At 37.9% G+C, this 19,632-nt stretch overlaps 1 protein-coding gene across 1 annotated transcript in view; it reads left to right on the forward strand.

Moving 5' to 3' along the window:
- CPB2 (carboxypeptidase B2) overlaps positions 1–19,632 on the forward strand; it is an 80,221-nt gene that overhangs the window by 9,849 nt on the left and 50,740 nt on the right. The window contains exons 2-3 of the mRNA XM_077158265.1: positions 16,070–16,145; positions 17,700–17,824. Coding sequence (XP_077014380.1) covers positions 16,070–16,145; positions 17,700–17,824 — 201 coding nt within the window. The remainder of the gene's footprint in view (positions 1–16,069; positions 16,146–17,699; positions 17,825–19,632) is intronic.

Below are 19,632 nucleotides of genomic sequence, written 5' to 3' on the forward strand. Positions count from 1 at the left end.
ATGATAAGGATGGACAATTCAATGGCTGAAGACCATGTCTCTGAGGTTCTGTTAATCTTCCCTAGAACAGACACCACACCAGATTGAGTTGAGCTTATGATTGTCCACTGATATCTTCCAGGGTCCATTTGGTTTTTGTAGGAGCCAGACTGGTGGATTCAATGTAGATATGCAGGGAACCACCATCCTTGTATCCTTTAGGTCTTAAGGGTGGTACTAATATGTCATTTTATCCCAGGATGCATTTTATTTTTAATTTACTATCTTGCCTGGAGGGAAGGACAGTGCAGTTTCACAAGTTTCCTCTTGGCTCTTCCCACAATTATACTCGTAAATCACGGGCAAGGGATTATTGTGGGTTTCTGTCACCTACCACGTCTGTCCCTTTCAATGATACATGTAGGGACCAGGAAATGACCATGGGTGGAACCATGGGCCCTGTGCATGCCCTAAAAGCTGGCATATCCCCAGGTTTCAATGTCAACTTGGACCCTGCATCTAAGAGACCTCAAAATCCTTCAGTATTCCCCTTTTCTGGTGGGCAGTTTCCTGAGTAAATGGTCACAGGTCCTTTTGGGAAAGGACTGGGGGAATTGATCCTATAACCTTTCTATGCTGTTATGGGGTCTTTCCTCCGGGGAACTTGGCTCCTCCTCTAGGCAATGGATTCTGCATCTAGGAACTGGTTCAGATCCAGAAACTGGGCAAGGGATTGTGATCTTCTATTGGGATTTGTCCTTCAGCCTCTCTCTTTTTATCCATTCTTGCTTTGATTGCATATATTGAACAATATACTTGTTGGCTGCTCATCCAGATTGTCCCTACAGATACAGTGTTATCTTAACCAATTCCTCAGCTTTCTGAGGCTCAGTTCCTTCTGGCTGCTGCCCTGACCTTGCTGCCTGTTACTGTAATTGTGCTTATTTTGCTTCCAGTGCTGAAGCAGTGACCCCTTGCCTCTGTTATATAGGGGTCCCATTGTCTCCACTGCTGTGAGGGAGTCTACTTCTATGGCAGCATCTTCTACTGTCAGCCATTATTTATTCACATCTCTCCTGGCCTCCAAACCAATAACTAGGTTTAAGTCACAACACAGCCAGACTGTGGAAATAGTTTGAAAATGTTATATTCCCCAGAAAAGCCATGTTCTTTTCTTAATCAAATTTTGTGGGGGCAGGCCCATTGTTTAGGGTAGAAACCCTTGATTAAATTACTTCCATGGAGAGTGACCTACTCAATTGTGGATGTGACATTTTGATTAGATTACTTCCATGGAGATTTGCTGCACCCAGTTGTGGATATGACCTTTTGATTAGATGGAGATGTGACTCCACCTGTTCAAGGTGGATTTTGATTAGTTTACTGGAGTCCTTTAAAAAGGAAAACATTTTAGAGCAGGCCATGGTGGCTCAGCAGGTAGTGTTCTCACCTGCCATGCTGGAGACCTGGGTTCGGCTCCTGGTGCCTGCCCATGCAAAAAAAGAAAAAAAAAAAGGGAAACATTTTAGAGAAAGCTCAGAAGCTGTACAGATGCAGACATTTGGAGATGGTTGGAGTGCCAAAGGAGATGTTTGGAGTGCTGACAGAGAGCAGATGCCTAGAGAGGGACGTTTGGAAATGCAGAGCCCAGCAGATATCACTATATGCGTTCTCATTAGATGCTAAGCAAGCCAGAAGCCAAAGGATACACAGGGGCTGAGAGAGCTCTTTGTAACCAGAAGCCAGGAGTGGATGCAAATGCCAGTCATGTGCCTTCCCATGTGACAGACATCAACTTTTCTTGAGTCAAGATATCTTTCTCTGAAAGCCATAGTTTAAACTTAATAAATGCTCTTTATAAAAGTCAACCCATTTCTGGTATACTGCATTCTAGCAGTTTTAGTAAAGTGTTAATAAAGGCAATGGGCTGTACCCCTAAGGAAGTGGGCTTTCCATTAGTACAGGATTTAACCTTCTAATTAGATCCTTGAGAGATGATGATGACATGCCATAAGGACATTTCTGGAAGCTTGGGAAAGTCATGGTCTGCTCTAGTGAACTAGAAATGTCAGAGTTTCTGTGGCAGATGGTGAAAGAGGGTATCAAAAGTTTCACGAAATAGAGCATGCAAGGGTGAAAACACTACAAGCTAGAAAATATGTAAGACTAGAATACCTGCCAAGTGACTTTGCTCCACCAATGGGTCCCAAGAACATTTTGTTTATTAAAACAATCAGGAATGTGCTTGTAAGAGGATCACCAAAGTCACCAAGAAGTTCTGTGATGACTTTTTTTCACAGTGAGAGTAGATTCTATAAAACTTCCCCCCCATTCAATAAAAGTATGAGTTATTTTTTTAAAAAAATGGTAAATAATATAAGAAGCATAAAATTAGGGAGAAAATCATTGATATTTTACCTATAAAACCATCATTAACTCTTTGGCAATTATCCTTTCATGCACGTTTCTATGTATTTCTATATGCCCATGTGCAAATTTTACATTAGTTGGATATCATATTTACTAAAATTATTCTAGAGACATTTCTTTTAAAAGGAACTTTGTTTGCTCCCCCTCCCCTTCTCACCCAATACTTCCCTCACCATCCCCTACCCTCCAAATCAATGATAGCAATGTGGTTCTCATGTATTCGTAAATTTCTCCAGATTTTAATGCACACCCACAATTTTCCTTTTTTCCTAATTTATCTTTGTCACAAAAATAGGATCATATTTCACACAGTTTCCCACACCTTACATCTGTTTATAAATACATCTTGTAAATCCCTCCGTGTGAACTAGTGTCAACCTAGTCCACTCTTTACAATGTTTTTAAAACATTCTCGAATATGGAGAGACCACCAATATTCAACCATTCTGTTACTGATAAGCATGCACATGGTTTCCAGTTATTATTACTATGAATAATGCTTTAAGAAATATCCCCCAACACCGGTTACTCCTTAAGCACTGGTTGAATAGTTTATGCTAAAATTGTACCAGGGATTTACATAAAATTTCCCAATCCAAGTTTTCCATGAAGCACTCTTTCCCTTTTCAAACAATCAAGTCTCCATTGACTTATTTCCAGAATTTAATCAGGCTTCCCAGAATAAGACACTATTCTCCTCCCTGCTGTCAAAGATATTCTTATAAGCTCCCAGTCATTTAATGGCACTTCCTTAACTTCTAATTGCCCAAAAGATAAAATTCAAATTTCTCAGAATGCCCTTAAAACGTTTTCTGGAGGGAAGGAATAACATAACTTTTCAATCTCATTTCTGTCACCACTCCACTAAATATCTGTATCCAAGGCTGGACAACAATCAACAACTTGCCATTTTCCAAATGGTATCCTTTGTCCCCTGCCTTTGTACCTCTACATGCTCATACTTACTTAATCAATTCTTCTATGATGACTTTGCTAATATAAATAAGCAAAAGTTATCATATAACCTCTATTGTGCTGCTAGAGCTTTTGGTACATGTTTGGGGCTTTTGGTTTGGTTTGGTTTGGTTTGGTTTGTTTGGGTGCATGGTGTGGGAATTGAACCCAGGGCTCCTGCATGGAGGGTGAACATTCTACCACTGAACTACCCATGCATCCTATGTTTGGATTTTTTAAAGAAAATTTATTTTGAGATTAACAGAAACTTGCAAAGATAGTACAGAGAGTTCCTAATACTCCTCACTCAAGTTTCCTCTCACATTATCGTCTTACATCTTACACAGTCTGTCAAAGCTAAAAAACTAACATCAGGGACTTTCTATCAACTAAACTCCAGATTTTATTTGGATTTCATCAGGTTTTTTTCCATTAACATTCTTTTCTGTTCAATCCTCCAATCTAGGATACCAGGTTGCATTCAATCATCATGTTGCCTGATGTCCAAGGTCTTGTGTGCCATTGTTTCATGCATTTTCTCTGTTTTTTTCAGTTGTTTCAAATGAAAGGGTAAATCTGGCTCATGTTTCTCCATCTTGACTGGAAGCAAAAATCTAAAATTACTTTCAAATAAATCAACAGAACAAGATTTTCTTTTTGATTTGAAAAGTAATTATCCTCACATTTCAAATGCAGTGTTCATATAAAAATGAAAGAAAAATATCTTTCCAGTTGAAAAATGGGCTCCTCTCTGGCAAATTCCACCAATAAAGCTTAATTTCAACTTAAATCAGATATCCTTGTGTGGATGCTTAGAGGTATCTCAGAACCCTTGCAAAGCCATGGTTGTTAATGGGTATCATACTGCAATCCCTGAGCTCAGGCCTCCTTCCTTTTCTTATCCAAATCTCTCCCACCTGAAAAAGTGAATGAAGAGCTTCAGGTTTGAGAAAAGTTACTAATAAATTCTTTTCTCTCTGATCAACTGGTATGTGAAAATAAAGTGGACCCATGTTGAATCACACTAATCTATTACCTGGGCTGTAAAAGAACCACTAAAAATTCTTCACAGCCCCAGCAAGCATTATAAGGTGTTTCAGTTTGCTGAAGCTGCCAGAATGCAGTATACCCGAAATGGGGATTTATTAAGTTATAAGTCACAATTCTAAGGCTGTGAAAATGTCCAAATTAAGGCACCAAGAAGAGGATATCTTCAAGGCAGCAGGCATCTGGAATACCTCTGTCAGCTGGGAAGGCATGCGGCTGGCATCATCTGGTCTTTACTCCTAGTTCGTTGCTTTCAGTTTCTGATCCCAGTGGCTTTTTTTTCTCTAAATCCTTTCTTAACTTCTTAATCTCTCCAGAGAAAACTCTGGATTTTATTTCTCTGCTCAGCATTTCCAAATATCTGTGCTTGTTTCATCTCACTGCTCTCTGTGTTGGCTCTTTTAAGGACTCCAGTAAACTAAATAAGACCCATCTTGAATGGGAGGGGTCACATCTCTATCTAATCAAAAGGTCCCACCCACAACTGAGTGGGTCACATCTCCATCGAAACAATCTAATCAAAAGGTCCCACCCATAATAACACTGCAATGACAAGAATGGATTAAAAGAGCATGGCTTTTATGGGGGTACGTAATAGTTTCAAATCAGCACACAAGGCATAAAGAAATATGACAAGGCAAAGGTAGGAAAATAAATTCAACAAATTTATCTGGTTCTGGCCAATACAGAAAGGCAGGGAAAAAAATTTTAAATATTGAAATGAAAGACACAAACTTACTATGTGCAGAAGTTATGATTGCTTATAAAGAAAAAGCCTCAAAATAGCTGCATAAAAATAACCAAAATTGCCAAGATAGCTGGTTAGAAAAATCAACATTTAAAAATAAATTTCATTTCTATACCTCAGAAAAAAATTAAGAAATGTAATACTAAACAATAGTATTTAAAAAATAATGGATATATGTATTAGAATAAATATAATGATAAGATGTGCACTGGTTTGAAACTGTTGTGTACCCCAGAAAAGCCATGTTCTTTTCATCTTGATCTATGTTGTAGGGTGGGACCTCTTGATTAGGTTGTGCCCATAGAGATGTGACACATCCAATTGTGGGTGGGACCATTTGATTAGATAGAGATGTGACCCCTCCCATTCAAGATGGGTCTTAATTAGTTTACTGGGGTCTTTAAAAGAGCTGAAACAGAGAGCAGATGTCTAGACACAGACATTTGGAGATGCTTGGAGTGCCGACACAGATGCTCGGAAAGCTGTTAGAAACATGCCACCATGTGCCTTCCCATGAGATGCTAAGCAAACCAGAATCTGTAGAGAGCCAATGCAGAGAAGCTAGGTGAGGGCCCACAAATGCTTGGAGAGGAAGTCACTGGAATCAGAAGCATGAAGTAATGAGCTGGGAGCAAGGAATTCAGATGACAGCCACATGCCTTCCCAGCTGACAGAGAAATCTCAGATGCCATTCAGCCTTTCTACAAGGTCAAAGTATCTTTCTTAGTTTGGACATTTTTATGGCCTTAGAACTGTACGCTTGTAACTTAATAAATCTCCTTTATAAAAGCCAATCCATTTCTGATATATTGCATTCTGGCAGCATTAGCGAACCAAAACAAGACGTACAATATATTTATGGGTAAAATTATTAAGCTTTTTTGAAGGCTATTAAAGAAGGCCTGAAAAAATAGATAAATACACAGGATTGACTAATAAGGAGAGTCAGAATCATAAGGATGTTAGTTCTCTCCAAATTATTAATCTGTAGCTATTTATAATTCTAATCAAAATCCAAAATTTTCATGGAGCATGACAAGCTGATGTTTTAGATTTATGAGGAAAAGCAAAGAACCAAGCCAAGATTCTCTTATAAAAGAGGAACTGGGTAGGGAAGGGGGGGGTCAGGTGCTTGTTTTATAGGACATTAAGATTTAATATGAACTAGACACCAAGATGAAAGGTATTGGAGCATAATAGAGAGCTCAAAAATAGACCACACTGTGTGGTGAGGCTACTCCTTGATTATGCTACAACACAATACAGGTTTATTCCCACTCACTTTACCAATTCATCAAGGTCACAGGTTCTCCCTAGCACTCTCCTCCAACTTGCAGATCTGGACTAATTCCATTTTGCAACTCTACCATTGCCGCATTCTTCACTTCCAGCCCTAAGAGTGGAGAAAGTGCATGCACATGAAGACTCAGACCTGCTGCCAACTGCCTTATGTCATGTACACTCACTCATTTCCTTTTGGGGAAAACTGAAGTGATCTCATTTCAACCCGAAGCAAGGCTTGGAAATGTAGCTTTCTCTGTGTACCCAGGAAGAGGAAATAAGGTGTTGAACCAACATAGTCTCTGGAAACAATATGGAGCCTTGACATATGACAAAATTGGCATAACCGACCCCTAGGGAAAGTATCAAAGATTCAATAAATGATGCTAAGAAGAAGAAAAAAACGAATTTGATTCTTTCTTTATATTGTACACAAAAAAATAATTTCCAAATGGACTAAACACTTAAATGAGAAAGTCAAAAGAAATATAGAATATCTTTATGATCCAGCTTTTGGGAAAGAGTTCTGAAACATAAAAAAGCACAAACATAAAGAAAGTGTGGCTAAAATACATGTAAAGAAAGAAAACTACAAAAAGAAACTATAAATGAGTGAAAATATTTGTAAAACATGCAACTGACAAAATATTAGAGTAGAATATAGCAAGAACTTCTAATAAAATTCACAAAGCTACAGTCTAATACAAAAATGGGCAAATAGGGCACCCACGCCCACCCGCCCTCCTCTCCCCTCTTCCTCCTCCTGCTCCGGCGGCTCTCCAATCACCACGGTGCCCTCTTCCACCTTCACCGGCTCCTCCGCCACCAGCCTCGACAGCCTTGCCACCCTCACCTTTCCTCCTCCAGAACAGCTACTGGGGGAGTGGACACAATACAGAGCAGCTCCAGGAGCCACGACGGAGATCAAAGGGATGGCATACCCCATCCTGGAACGGCTGACTGTCTGGGAGAACCAGCTCCGGTGAGATCACTGAGGGGTGCGGGCTTTCCTGGGTGGGATGGCAAGCGGCCGGAGCCCCTCCCTTCCTCCTTCCCAGGCCAGCTGGCAAAATTGGGCAGGCAGACCTCTTGGGCCGCGGCGGCTGGCGCCCCCACACGCAAGGCCCCCCGGACCAAGTGAGAGAGTTGGGTCGGAAATCCCCAGACTGCGGAGAACGGTGACCAGGGGGTCCCTTCCAAACACGTGACTCCCCGGTCCGGCTGGGAACAGTGCACTCTCCCAGGCTGCGACAGCTGGCGCCCTTCTGCCACGCTTGGCGCCCCGGGCCGACTAGGAAATTCAGTCGGGCGCTCTCCCATGCTGCGGAGGCCGGCGATCCTCCCCGCGTTCGGACCCCCGGGCCGGCTGGCACTCTTCCAAGACGCTTTGGCTGCTGAACCTCCCGTACGGCGAGAGTTTTCCAGAGTTAAAGGACCCACAGCAACTTTTACTGGTGGATCCCGTAGACAAACGTGTGCCACGAGCGCCACCTACTGGGCAGGATAAGAAAATCAGAACCCAGAGATTTCACAGAAAAATCTTTCAACCTGTGGGGTCCAACACCCAGGGAAATCTGACTAAATGCCCAGACGCCAGCAGAAGAATGGATCACGCTCAGAAAATTGAAAATATGGCCCAGTCAAAGGAACAAACCAATAGTTCAAATGAGATACAGGAGCTGAAACAACTAATGCTGAATATACGAACAGAAATGGAAAACCTCTCCAAAAACGAAATCGATAAATTGAGGGAGGACATGAAGAAGACATGGGCTGATCAAAAAGAAGAAATAGAAAAACTGAAAAAACAAATCACAGAGCTTATGGAAGTGAAGGATAAAGTAGAAAAGATGGAAAAAACAATGGATACCTACAATGATAGATTTAAAGAGACAGAAGAAAGAAATAGTGATTTGGAGGATGGAACATCTGAATTCCAAAAAGAAACAGAAACTATCTGGAAAAGAATGGAAAAATCCGAACAGGGTATCAGGGAACTCAAGGACAATATGAACCGCACAAATATACATGTTGTGGGTGTCCCAGAAGGAGAAGAGAAGGGAAAAGGAGGAGAAAAACTAATGGAAGAAATTATCACTGAAAATTTCCCAACTCTTATGAAAGACCTAAAATTACAGATCCAAGAAGTGCAGCACACCCCAAAGAGATTAGACCCAAATAGGCGTTCTCCAAGACACTTACTAGTTAGAATGTCAGAGGTCAGAGAGAAAGAGAGGATCTTGAAAGCAGCGAGAAAGAAGTAATCCATCACATACAAGGGAAACCCAATAAGACTATGTGTAGATTTCTCAGCAGAAACCATGGAAGCTAGAAGACAGTGGGATGATATATTTAAATCACTAAAAGAGAAAAACTGCCAACCAAGACTCCTATATCCAGCAAAATTGTCCTTCAAAAATGAGGGAGAAATTAAAACATTCTCAGACAAAAAGTCACTGAGAGAATTTGTGACCAAGAGACCAGCTCTGCAAGAAATACTAAAGGGAGCACTAGAGTCAGATACAAAAAGACAGAAGAGAGACACATGGAGAAGAGTGTAGAAAGAAAGAAAGTCAGATATGATATATATAATACAAAAGGCAAAATGGTAGAGGAAAATATTATCCAAACAGTAGTAACTCTAAATGTTAATGGACTGAATTCCCCAATCAAAACACATAGACTGGCATAATGGATTAAAAAACAGGATCCTTCTATATGCTGTCTACAGGAAACACATCTTAGACCCAAAGATAAACATAGGTTGAAAGTGAAAGGTTGGGAAAAGATATTTCATGCAAATAACAACCAGAAAAGAGCAGGAGTGGCTATACTAATATCCAACAAATTAGACTTCAAATGTAAAACAGTTAAAAGAGACAAAGAAGGACACTATATACTAATAAAAGGAACAATTAAACAAGAAGACATAACAATCATAAATATTTACACACCGAACCAGAATGCCCCAAAATACGTGAGGAATACACTGCAAACACTGAAAAGGGAAATAGACACAAATACCATAATAGTTGGAGACTTCAATTCCCCACTCTCATCAATGGACAGAACATCTAGACAGAGGATCAATAAAGAAATAGAGAATCTGAATATTACTATAAATGAGCTAGACTTAACAGATATTTATAGGACATTACATCCCACAACAGCAGGATACACCTTTTTTTCAAGTGCTCATGGATCATTCTCAAAGATAGACCATATGCTGGGTCACAAAGCAAGTCTTAACAAATTTAAAAAGATTGAAATCATACACAACACTTTCTCGGATCATAAAGAAATGAAGTTGGAAATCAATAATAGGCAGAGTGTCAGAAAATTCACAAATACATGGAGGCTCAACAACACACTCTTAAACAACAAGTGGGTCAAAGAAGAAATTGCAAGAGAAATTAGTAAATACCTAGAGGCGAATGAAAATGAAAACACAACATATCAAAACTTATGGGACGCAGCAAAGGCAGTGCTAAGAGGGAAATTTATTGCCCTAAATGCCTTTATCAGAAAAGAAGAAAAGGCAAAAATGCAGGAATTAACTGTCCACTTGGAAGAACTGAAGAAAGAACAGCAAACGAATCCGAAAGCAAGCAAAAGGAAAGAAATAACAAAGATTAGAGCAGAAATAAATGAAATTGAAAACACGAAAACAATAGAGAAAATCAATAAGACCAGAAGTTGGTTCTATGAGAAAATCAATAAGATTGATGGGCCCTTATCAAGATTGACAAAAAGAAGAAGAGAGAGGATGCAAATAAATAAGATCAGAAATGGAAGAGGAGACATAACTACTGACCTCACAGAAATAAAGGAGGTAATAACAGGATACTATGAACAACTTTACGCTAATAAATACAACAATTTAGATGAAATGGACAGGTTCCTGGAAAGACATGAACAACCAACTTTGACTCAAGAAGACATAGATGACCTCAACAAACCAATCACAAGTAAAGAGATTGAATTAGTCATTCAAAAGCTCCCTAAAAAGAAAAGTCCAGGACCAGACGGCTTCACATGTGAATTCTACCAAACATTCCAGAAAGAATTAGTACCAGCTCTCCTCAAACTCTTCAAAATAATCGAAGTGGAGGGAAAACTACCTAATTCATTCTATGAAGCCAACATCACCCTCATACCAAAACCAGGCAAAGATATTACAAAAAAAGAAAACTACAGACCAATCTCTCTAATGAATATAGATGCAAAAATCCTCAATAAAATTCTAGCAAATCGTATCCAACAACACATTAAAAGAATTATACATCATGACCAAGTAGGATTCATCCCAGGTATGCAAGGATGGTTCAACATAAGAAAATCAATTAATGTAATACACTACATCAACAAATCGAAGCACAAAAATCACATGATCATCTCAATTGATGCAGAGAAGGCATTTGACAAGATTCAACTTCCTTTCCTGTTGAAAACACTTCAAAAGATAGGAATACAAGGGAACTTCCTTAAAATGATGATAGAGGGAATACATGAAAAACCCACAGCTAATATCATCCTCAATGGGGAAAAATTGAAAACTTTCCCCCTAAGATCATGAACAAGACAAGGATGTCCACTATCACCACTATTATTCAACATTGTGTTGGAAGTTCTAGCCAAAGCAATTAGACAAGGAAAAGAAATACAAGGCATCAAAATTGGAAAGGAAGAAGTAAAACTATCACTGTTTGCAGACGATATGATACTATACGTCGAAAACCTGGAAAAATCCACAACAAAACTACTAGAGCTAATAAATGAGTACAGCAAAGTAGCAGGTTACAAGATCAACATTCAAAAATCTGTAGCTTTTCTATACACTAGTAATAAACAAGCTGAGGGGGAAATCAAGAAACGAATCCCATTTACAATCGCAACTAAAAGAATAAAATACCTAGGAATAAATTTAACCAGAGAGACAAAAAACCTATATAAAGAAAACTACAAAAAACTGCTAAAAGAAATCACAGAAGACCTAAATAGATGGAAGGGCATACCATGTTCATGGATTGGAAGACTAAATATAATTAAGATGTCAATCCTACCTAAACTGATCTACAGATTCAATGCAATACCAATCAAAATCCCAACAACTTATTTTTCAGAAGTAGAAAAACCAATAAGCAAATTTATCTGGAAGGGCAGGTTGTCCCGAATTGCTAAAAACATCTTGAGGAAAAAAAACGAAGCTGGAGGTCTCGCGCTGCCTGACTTTAAGGCATATTATGAAGCCACAGTGGTCAAAACAGCATGGTATTGGCATAAAGATAGATATATCGACCAATGGAATCGAATAGAGTGCTCAGATATAGACCCTCTCATCTATGGACATTTGATCTTTGATAAGGCAGTCAAGCCAACTCACCTGGGACAGAACAGTCTCTTCAATAAATGGTGTTTAGAGAACTGGATATCCATATGCAAAAGAATGAAAGAAGACCCGCATCTCACACCTTATACAAAAGTTAACTCAAAATGGATCAAAGATCTAAACATTAGGTCTAAGACCATAAAACAGTTAGAGGAAAATGCAGGGAGATATCTTATGAATCTTACAACTGGAGGTGGTTTTATGGACCTTAAACCTAAAGCAAGAGCACTGAAGAAAGAAATAAATAAATGGGAACTCCTCAAAATTAAACACTTTTGTGCATCAAAGAACTTCATCAAGAAAGTAGAAAGACAGCCTACACAATGGGAGATAATATTTGGAAATCACATATCAGATAAAGGTCTAGTATCCAGAATTTATAAAGAGATTGTTCAACTCAACAACAAAAGACAGCCAACCCAATTACAAAATGGGAAAAAGACTTGAACAGACACCTACCAGAAGAGGAAATACGGATGGCCAAAAGGCACATGAAGAGATGCTCAATGTCCCTGGCCATTAGAGAAATGCAAATCAAAACCACAATGAGATATCATCTCACACCCACCAGAATGGCCATTATCAACAAAACAGAAAATGACAAGTGCTGGAGAGGATGCGGAGAAAGAGGCACACTTATCCACTGTTGGGAATGTCAAATGGTGCAACCACTGTGGAAGGCAGTTTGGCAGTTCCTCAAAAAGCTGAATATAGAATTGCCATACGACCCAGCAATACCATTGCCAGGTATCTACTCAAAGGACTTAAGGGCAAAGACACAAATGGACATTTGCACACCAATGTTTATAGCAGCGTTATTTACAATTGCAAAGAGATGGAAATAGCCAAAATGTCCATCAACAGAAGTATGGCTAAATAAACTGTGGTATATACATATGATGGAATATTACGCAGCTTTAAGACAAGATAAACTTATGAAGCATGTAATAACATGGATGGACCTAGAGAATATTATGCTGAGTGAGTCCAGTCAAAAACTAAAGGACAAATACTGTATGGTCCCACTGATGTGAATGGACATTCGAGAATAAACTTGAAATATGTCATTGGTAACAGAGTCCAGCAGGAGTTAGAAACAGGGTAAGATAATGGGTAATTGGAGCGGAAGGGATATAGACTGTGCAACAGGACTAGATACAAAAACTCAAAAATGGATAGCACAATAATACCTAATTGTAAAGTAATCATGTTAAAACACTGAATGAAGCTGCATCTGAGCTATAGGGTTTTTTGTTTGTTTGTTTGTTTTACTATTATTACTACTTTTATTTCTTTTCTCTATATTAACATTTTATATCTTTTTCTGTTCTGTTGCTAGTTCCTCTAAACCGATGCAAATGTACTAAGAAACGATGATCATGCATCTATGTCATGATGTTAAGAATTACTGAGTGCATATGTAGAACGGTATGATTTCTAAATGTTGTGTTAATTTCTTTTTTTTTTTCTTTCTTTCCGTTAATAAAAAAAAATTTAAACATATAAAACATTATATATTATTATGTATATTAGGTATATTTAGTAGTAATTTAGAACGGTATATGAGACAAATAAATGTTGAGTTCATTGTACTGCTCACCTGTGGGGAGGTATGGATTAGGGAGAGATACTGGGACCTGCACTCTGTCTGCACTGTTTTATTCTGAAGCAAATGTGGCAAAATGTAAAAATGTTATAAAGTTTAGTCATAAGCACATAAAAAAATATCATTTCAACGTATAATAAATATCAATTATTGAGATAAAACTTTCTTTATTAAAATTATAAGCATATGTGACAGGTAAAATTTAGATGATTTTTTTTTGAAACTGTAGCTCAGATTTTTACTTAGTTTCTCCTAATTCAAGAATAGGAGTTTCTTTCAGATGTAACTAAATGGCTAATATTTCCAGATATGGACGAACGCAAAAGAAATATTATTGGGCATAACCATGCTAGATTTAGAGACTTAATTTCTGTCCTTTTTATAGAACTTCTTTTGAGTCACAATTCCTGTTTTAGAATCAAGGAGAATTTTCAGTCATTTATATATTATGCAGAAACAGTAATTCTGAAAATCCAGCTTCTCACCATGATGATGGCCAAATTTTTATTAATGCATACTCTGAGAAATTAGGAATTAGCACGTTAGCTTAGACCACACACAATTATTTGTGTCCCTTGACCTATTCTTAAGATTTAAATTGTGCACTTGATTACAAGAGCTTACATCCATTCCATATCCACTGTAAGAAGAAATTAACTCAGTTGCTCTCTCTAAAGTATTTAAACTGAAGCATTTAACATTCTAAATTCTGCCTCTCCCTTTCAGTAGTGGGGAAAGAGAATTAAATTTATCTTCTCTCAGCAGTGCAGGACAGTACTTTCTCTTCTCTTTTTACCTTGCTCTCATCCCTGTTTTTTGAAACATCAAAGAAAATTAGGCCAGGCAAAACTGTTGGACATTGGTGCTAAAATGTCAGCCTTTCCAATTGCTGATCCTATAGAAATCTTCTTCCTCTGTTTAGATTAAGACAGCAAATTAACGAGGAGCATAGGAAAGTATTTGGTTGAAGTTTGTTAAAAAGCAGAAGCGGAGATCTGTAAAAATGCGTTCTTGTGTTGGTGTCAAAGGGACCAAGGCATAAAAAGGGAAAAAGAAAACAAAAGGTGAGTGGGCTATTCCGAGAGAACTATTGAGGGCAGGAGCTAGGTTCCAATAAACAATGAACATATTCCAAAACCCTAGAAAATGTCTGTCCTGTAGTAGGAGCTCAATGAAAGATTAACGTTAGAAAGAGAAGCCAGTGTCGTCAGTCTTCCACATGGACCTTTCACTTGTTCTGAGGTTCTGACGGCTAAAATACCTATTGTTAGAGGCCTCAGAAGATGCCAAATCTGGCCGCTTGCAACTTAATAAAAGAGATGTTAAAAAAAAAAAAGTGGGCAAATAAAACAAACATAATAAATAAAAGGACATATGAATGGTGAAGAATTGAGTGGAAATAACTCCACTTTATTCATAAGTCCGAAAATTAAAGTTTAAATAACAATAAGATGTCATTTCACAACTACTCGTTGGGAAAAATTAAAAAGTCACACAGCATCAAGTATTAGCAAGAATGAGGATCAATAGGAAATCTTTCCCATTACTAGTGAAATATAAATCAATACAGAAAGTTTGGGAAATATTTTGACAATATCTTATGAAATTAAAAATATGAATACTCCATGGAATAAAAATTCTACTTATTGAGAAATTCTTGCACATGTGAAGTATAGTTTGATATTTTAATGCAGATGATGATCTCGGAAATGCAATGTTGAATGAAAAAATAGGATATATATATATATAGTATTTCATTATTATAAAGTTAAATCAAGCATATTATTTAAGAATCCATACATGTTTGCTATAACTATAAAGAAAAGCAAAGAAATGAGCAAAAGAGAAAATTTCAGATAGTGGGTTGGGGATGGGTATGTAGGGAGCTTCAAGGATATTGGCAAAGTTGGATTTTTTGTGTGTGATGATGGGTTCACAGGTGTTCATTTTATTACGTAATAGGATAGTTTCCAGTGTGCTGTGGCATATACCATACAATGGTTGACTTAAACAATGGGAATTTATTGACTCACAGTTTCAGAGGCTGGAAGGTTTTTCCCTCCTTGAGTCGGTAGCATTCTTGCGTCCAGCAAACCTTGGGTTCCTTGGCTTGACAGGAAAGCCTTTCTTCTCCTCCTGGTTCCTTCTGACTTCCTGCTTCTTTCATCTCCCCATGGTTTTCTCTTTATAAAGCCTCCAATAATAGGATTATGACCCATTCTGCTTCAGTTGGCCACACTGTAACTAAAAATAGCATCTTCAATATTTCCTATGTACAGTGGGTTCATACCCACAGGAATACAGATCAAGGTTTAGAATAAGTTTAAATTGGGGTACATAATCCAATCTACCATTTAATATTTATTTGAATAATTTTCTTTTACACCTAAAACATTTAATTTTTAAAATAGACACACACGATGGAAAAGAACTGAACACCATTCAAGAGAGGTATTGATTTCGCATTGCTTCAGAGCAAAAAGAGAGTTCTCTTTTTCCACTTATTCTGCATGAACGCATCTTTCCTTTTAAAATTTTTAAGATTGTTTCCTTTCTACAGTTATGTAGAAGCCAGTATAATTTATCTATTTTCACTTTTTACCTAACCTCAAAATGCTGTTTTATTTTTTCCCAGTGGCCAAGTTTTGTCTGCTTTTCCTAGAACCTCTAGGCAAGTACAAATTCTGCAGAACCTTACTACAACATATGAGGTAATTTCTCCCTAATTTATCATTATAGTGATTTTATTTTGTATAAACATTGCATGCTGAATTCCCTCTTTTATGCCTAACTTGTATGCATCCGGTATAAATCCTTCTTTTCATAGCGTTCTTTTCCTCTCCGTTCTCAAATGATTTTGTTGGTTCCCCCAAGTCAAATCATCTTCATTTGTGCTATTGGCTTTTCAGTCAATTTCATAATTCCAAATGGATTGAAAGTGTGTGCTTACAGAGATGCTCCAATGACAGATGCTCAATAAAATTCTGCTTATAAAACAATGCTTGTTAATCAAGGTATAAGCATCAGAAACACACTGGGAAATTTATAAAAATTTTCATGCCTGGGACCCATCTCCCCCAAATGCCAAAGATAGAGAAAATTGGCAAGGGTTGCAAAATATCATGGTAGGAAATGAATAGCTCCATGTTTGTTGGTGAGGGTTCTCTGAGAAGCAGACACCAAGAGGGGATTAGAAATACAAGAGATTTATGGGAGGAATGTTTTGAAGGATAGCGAGGAGGGAACTAGAGATGGGAGGGAGCATCTTGAGATGATGATGCATGTCTGCTTCTTGAGGTGAAGAGAGGAAGGAAGGAGAAATGTACATGAAGATTGCTCAAGACTGCAGTGCAGTTCTAGTAAAGGTTTGGCTTGGGCTGTGAGCCAAAATCACCCTTTAGAGGATCCCCCATCCTACAGTGTTCAAACATTGGCTGGTGCCTCCCTGGGCAGCACCACTTACAGCTTTGTTGGAGGGAGATGGGCTGCAGCTGGGGTCCTCAGTCAATTATGCTCCTCCCATCAGAAGAGCTGAGTGGTACATTTTCCTGGCCACCACACCACTGGAGGAAATACCACCAGAGGAAGCATCAGAGGTTTAGAATTTGCTTCTTATTCTGCCACTTCCTAGGTGCATGAATTTAGACTTCAGCCATTGGCCTTGATTTCTATCTCTGAACGGTGAAAATAATAGCACCTGCTCAGTTCATATAGTGTTATTCTGATGGCCAAATGAAATGAGAGTATAAGTGCTTTGAAAGAGTGCAGTAAACTAGAAAAATATAAAATATTCCTAAAGACATTGCTCAAAAGCCATAATTAGGTTCAAGAAAAAAAAAAAACACTGACAGGAGGATAATGTCAAGGACATGGAATGTTATTAAAGAAAGCCAATGTTCAATCAACTTTCTCTGAGACAAAATTTCATTTCTCTTTTAAATGATTGACAAAAACTTAAAGCTTTACAATTGGGTCATAAATATATTCATACATTCATCATTAATTCAATCATTCATTTTCTCATCTAATATTTATTGAGTAACTGGAATGTTCCAGGCTCTCTTTCACAAGTGGGGCTACAGAAGAGGTAAAATAAATTTCCTGCAAAATAAATGCTTATATTATCATGTGTGTGATGGGGACCAAAAGGAGCCAGGAAGTGTCCCTTTCATGTCCCTTACAGATACATTTTTATAGCTCGTTACAAATGAAAATTATGTAAATAACTCTGTTTTTGTTCTTTTGTTTCCCCCTTGAAACTGAAGATTGTTCTCTGGCAGCCAGTGGTAGCTGAACTTATTGTGAAGAAAAAAGAAGTACATTTTTTTGTGAATGACTCTGATGTAAGTGATGTGAAAGACCATCTAAATGAGAGCCGAATTCTATTCAGGTGGGCATCGTTCAATATTTTGTTGAGTAGCTATTATAAACACCTATTTTGCATTTTGCAAGGTGATGGTATAATTGTTTCCTAGAAGGATAAAAATAAAATGTTTACTTTAAACGAGGCAGCGTGATCATCTCCTGAATGGGGCTGGTGATCAAGTCCAAGTGGCTAGTTTGGTGACCTTGAGCCAGTTGTTTAAGCTTTCATGACCTTGGGGCCCCTTATCTAAAATGGAAAGCTTGACTCCATCTATAAACCCTCTTGTAGTTTCTCCCTCTGTGACTATTCTATACCCAGACTTGGGGGAGAAAATAGTTATTCACCTTGGTAGGTGATGTGGTAGCTCTTGAAAAAGCAACTGTTAAAGGAAGATTTGCTTTTGCAATTTTTCCTTTGCAAGATCAGTGCATGCTCCCAAATGTCTGGCCTTAAACTTAGAATGTATCAGATGTGGTTTTGGCTATGCGTCCATGCCCCTTTCCTCTGGTTTCTTGGGTCCAGCATCTCCTCTCAATCCAGTGCCCAGTGTTCTGCTGCTGCCTGAGCCCCATGCTCTCTTCTTTGTGTCAAAAAGGGCAGCCTGTGGATAATATGCTATAATAATTATTAACAATGCATAATAGGTGTTCACCATCTTCCAGGCACTATGTCGAGGCTTTCTGCACATCGTGTCATTTTAACCTTATTTAATTTCTTGAGATGGGAGATTAAAATAACCATCCCATTATGCTGATGAAAAAAATAGATTCTTAATAAAGGAATTTCACAGATCAACTAACTAGAAAATGGCAGAGCTAGGACTCAAACTCAGACTTTACTAATATCAAAGCCTTGGCTCTTGTTCATTGGCCTAAGTAAAAATAAAGAAATATTTGTTAATATGATACCTAACTTTTCAGTTGTCCATTCCAGGTGACAGAGTGTCTTAAATTCAAATAAATGTTTTGCCCTAGTTAATAGATGTACTGGTTTGAAGCTATTATGGTTGCCAGAAAGCCATGTCCTTTAATCCTCATTCAATATTGCTGGATATGAGCTTTTTTATTGTTTCCATGGAGATGTGACCCTCCCAATTGTGGGTGATAACTTTTTTTAAAAAAATTTTTTATTGAGAAATCTTCACACACATACTTTCCATACATGATGTACAATCAATGGCTCACAATATCATCACATAGTTATGTATTTATCACCATGGATCATTTTTTGAGCATCATCACCCCAGAAGAAGAAATAAAAAGAAAAAACTCATATGTACGATATCCCTTAGCCCTCCCTCTCATTGACCACTTGTATTTCCATCTACCCAGTTTGTTTTACCTTTTGTTCTCCCTTTTAAAATTATTATTTTTATTATAAAATAATAAATAAATAAATAAATAAATTATTAATTTATATCAGTATTTTTTTTTTACTTACCTGTCCATACCCTGGATAAAAGGAGCATCAGATGCAAGGTTTTCACAATCACACAATCACATTGTAAAGGTGATATAATTGTATACAGTTGTCTTCAAGAATCAAGGCTACTGGAACACAGCTCAACAGTTTTGGGTACTTTCCTCCAGCCACTTCAATATACCATAACCTAAAAACAGATATCAATATAATGCATAAGAATAACCTCCAGGACAACCTCTCAGCTCTGTGTGAAATCTCTCAGCCACTGACCCTTTATTTTGTTTCATTTCTCTCTTCCCCTTTTTGGTCAAGAAAGCTTTCTCAATCCTATGATGCTGAGGCCCAGTTCATTGTGGGTTTTCTGTCCCACATTGCCAGGGAGATTTATACTCCTGGGAGTCATGTCCCAT

Source organism: Tamandua tetradactyla, chromosome 4, assembly GCF_023851605.1.
Source record: "Tamandua tetradactyla isolate mTamTet1 chromosome 4, mTamTet1.pri, whole genome shotgun sequence".
Taxonomy (NCBI): domain Eukaryota; kingdom Metazoa; phylum Chordata; class Mammalia; order Pilosa; family Myrmecophagidae; genus Tamandua; species Tamandua tetradactyla.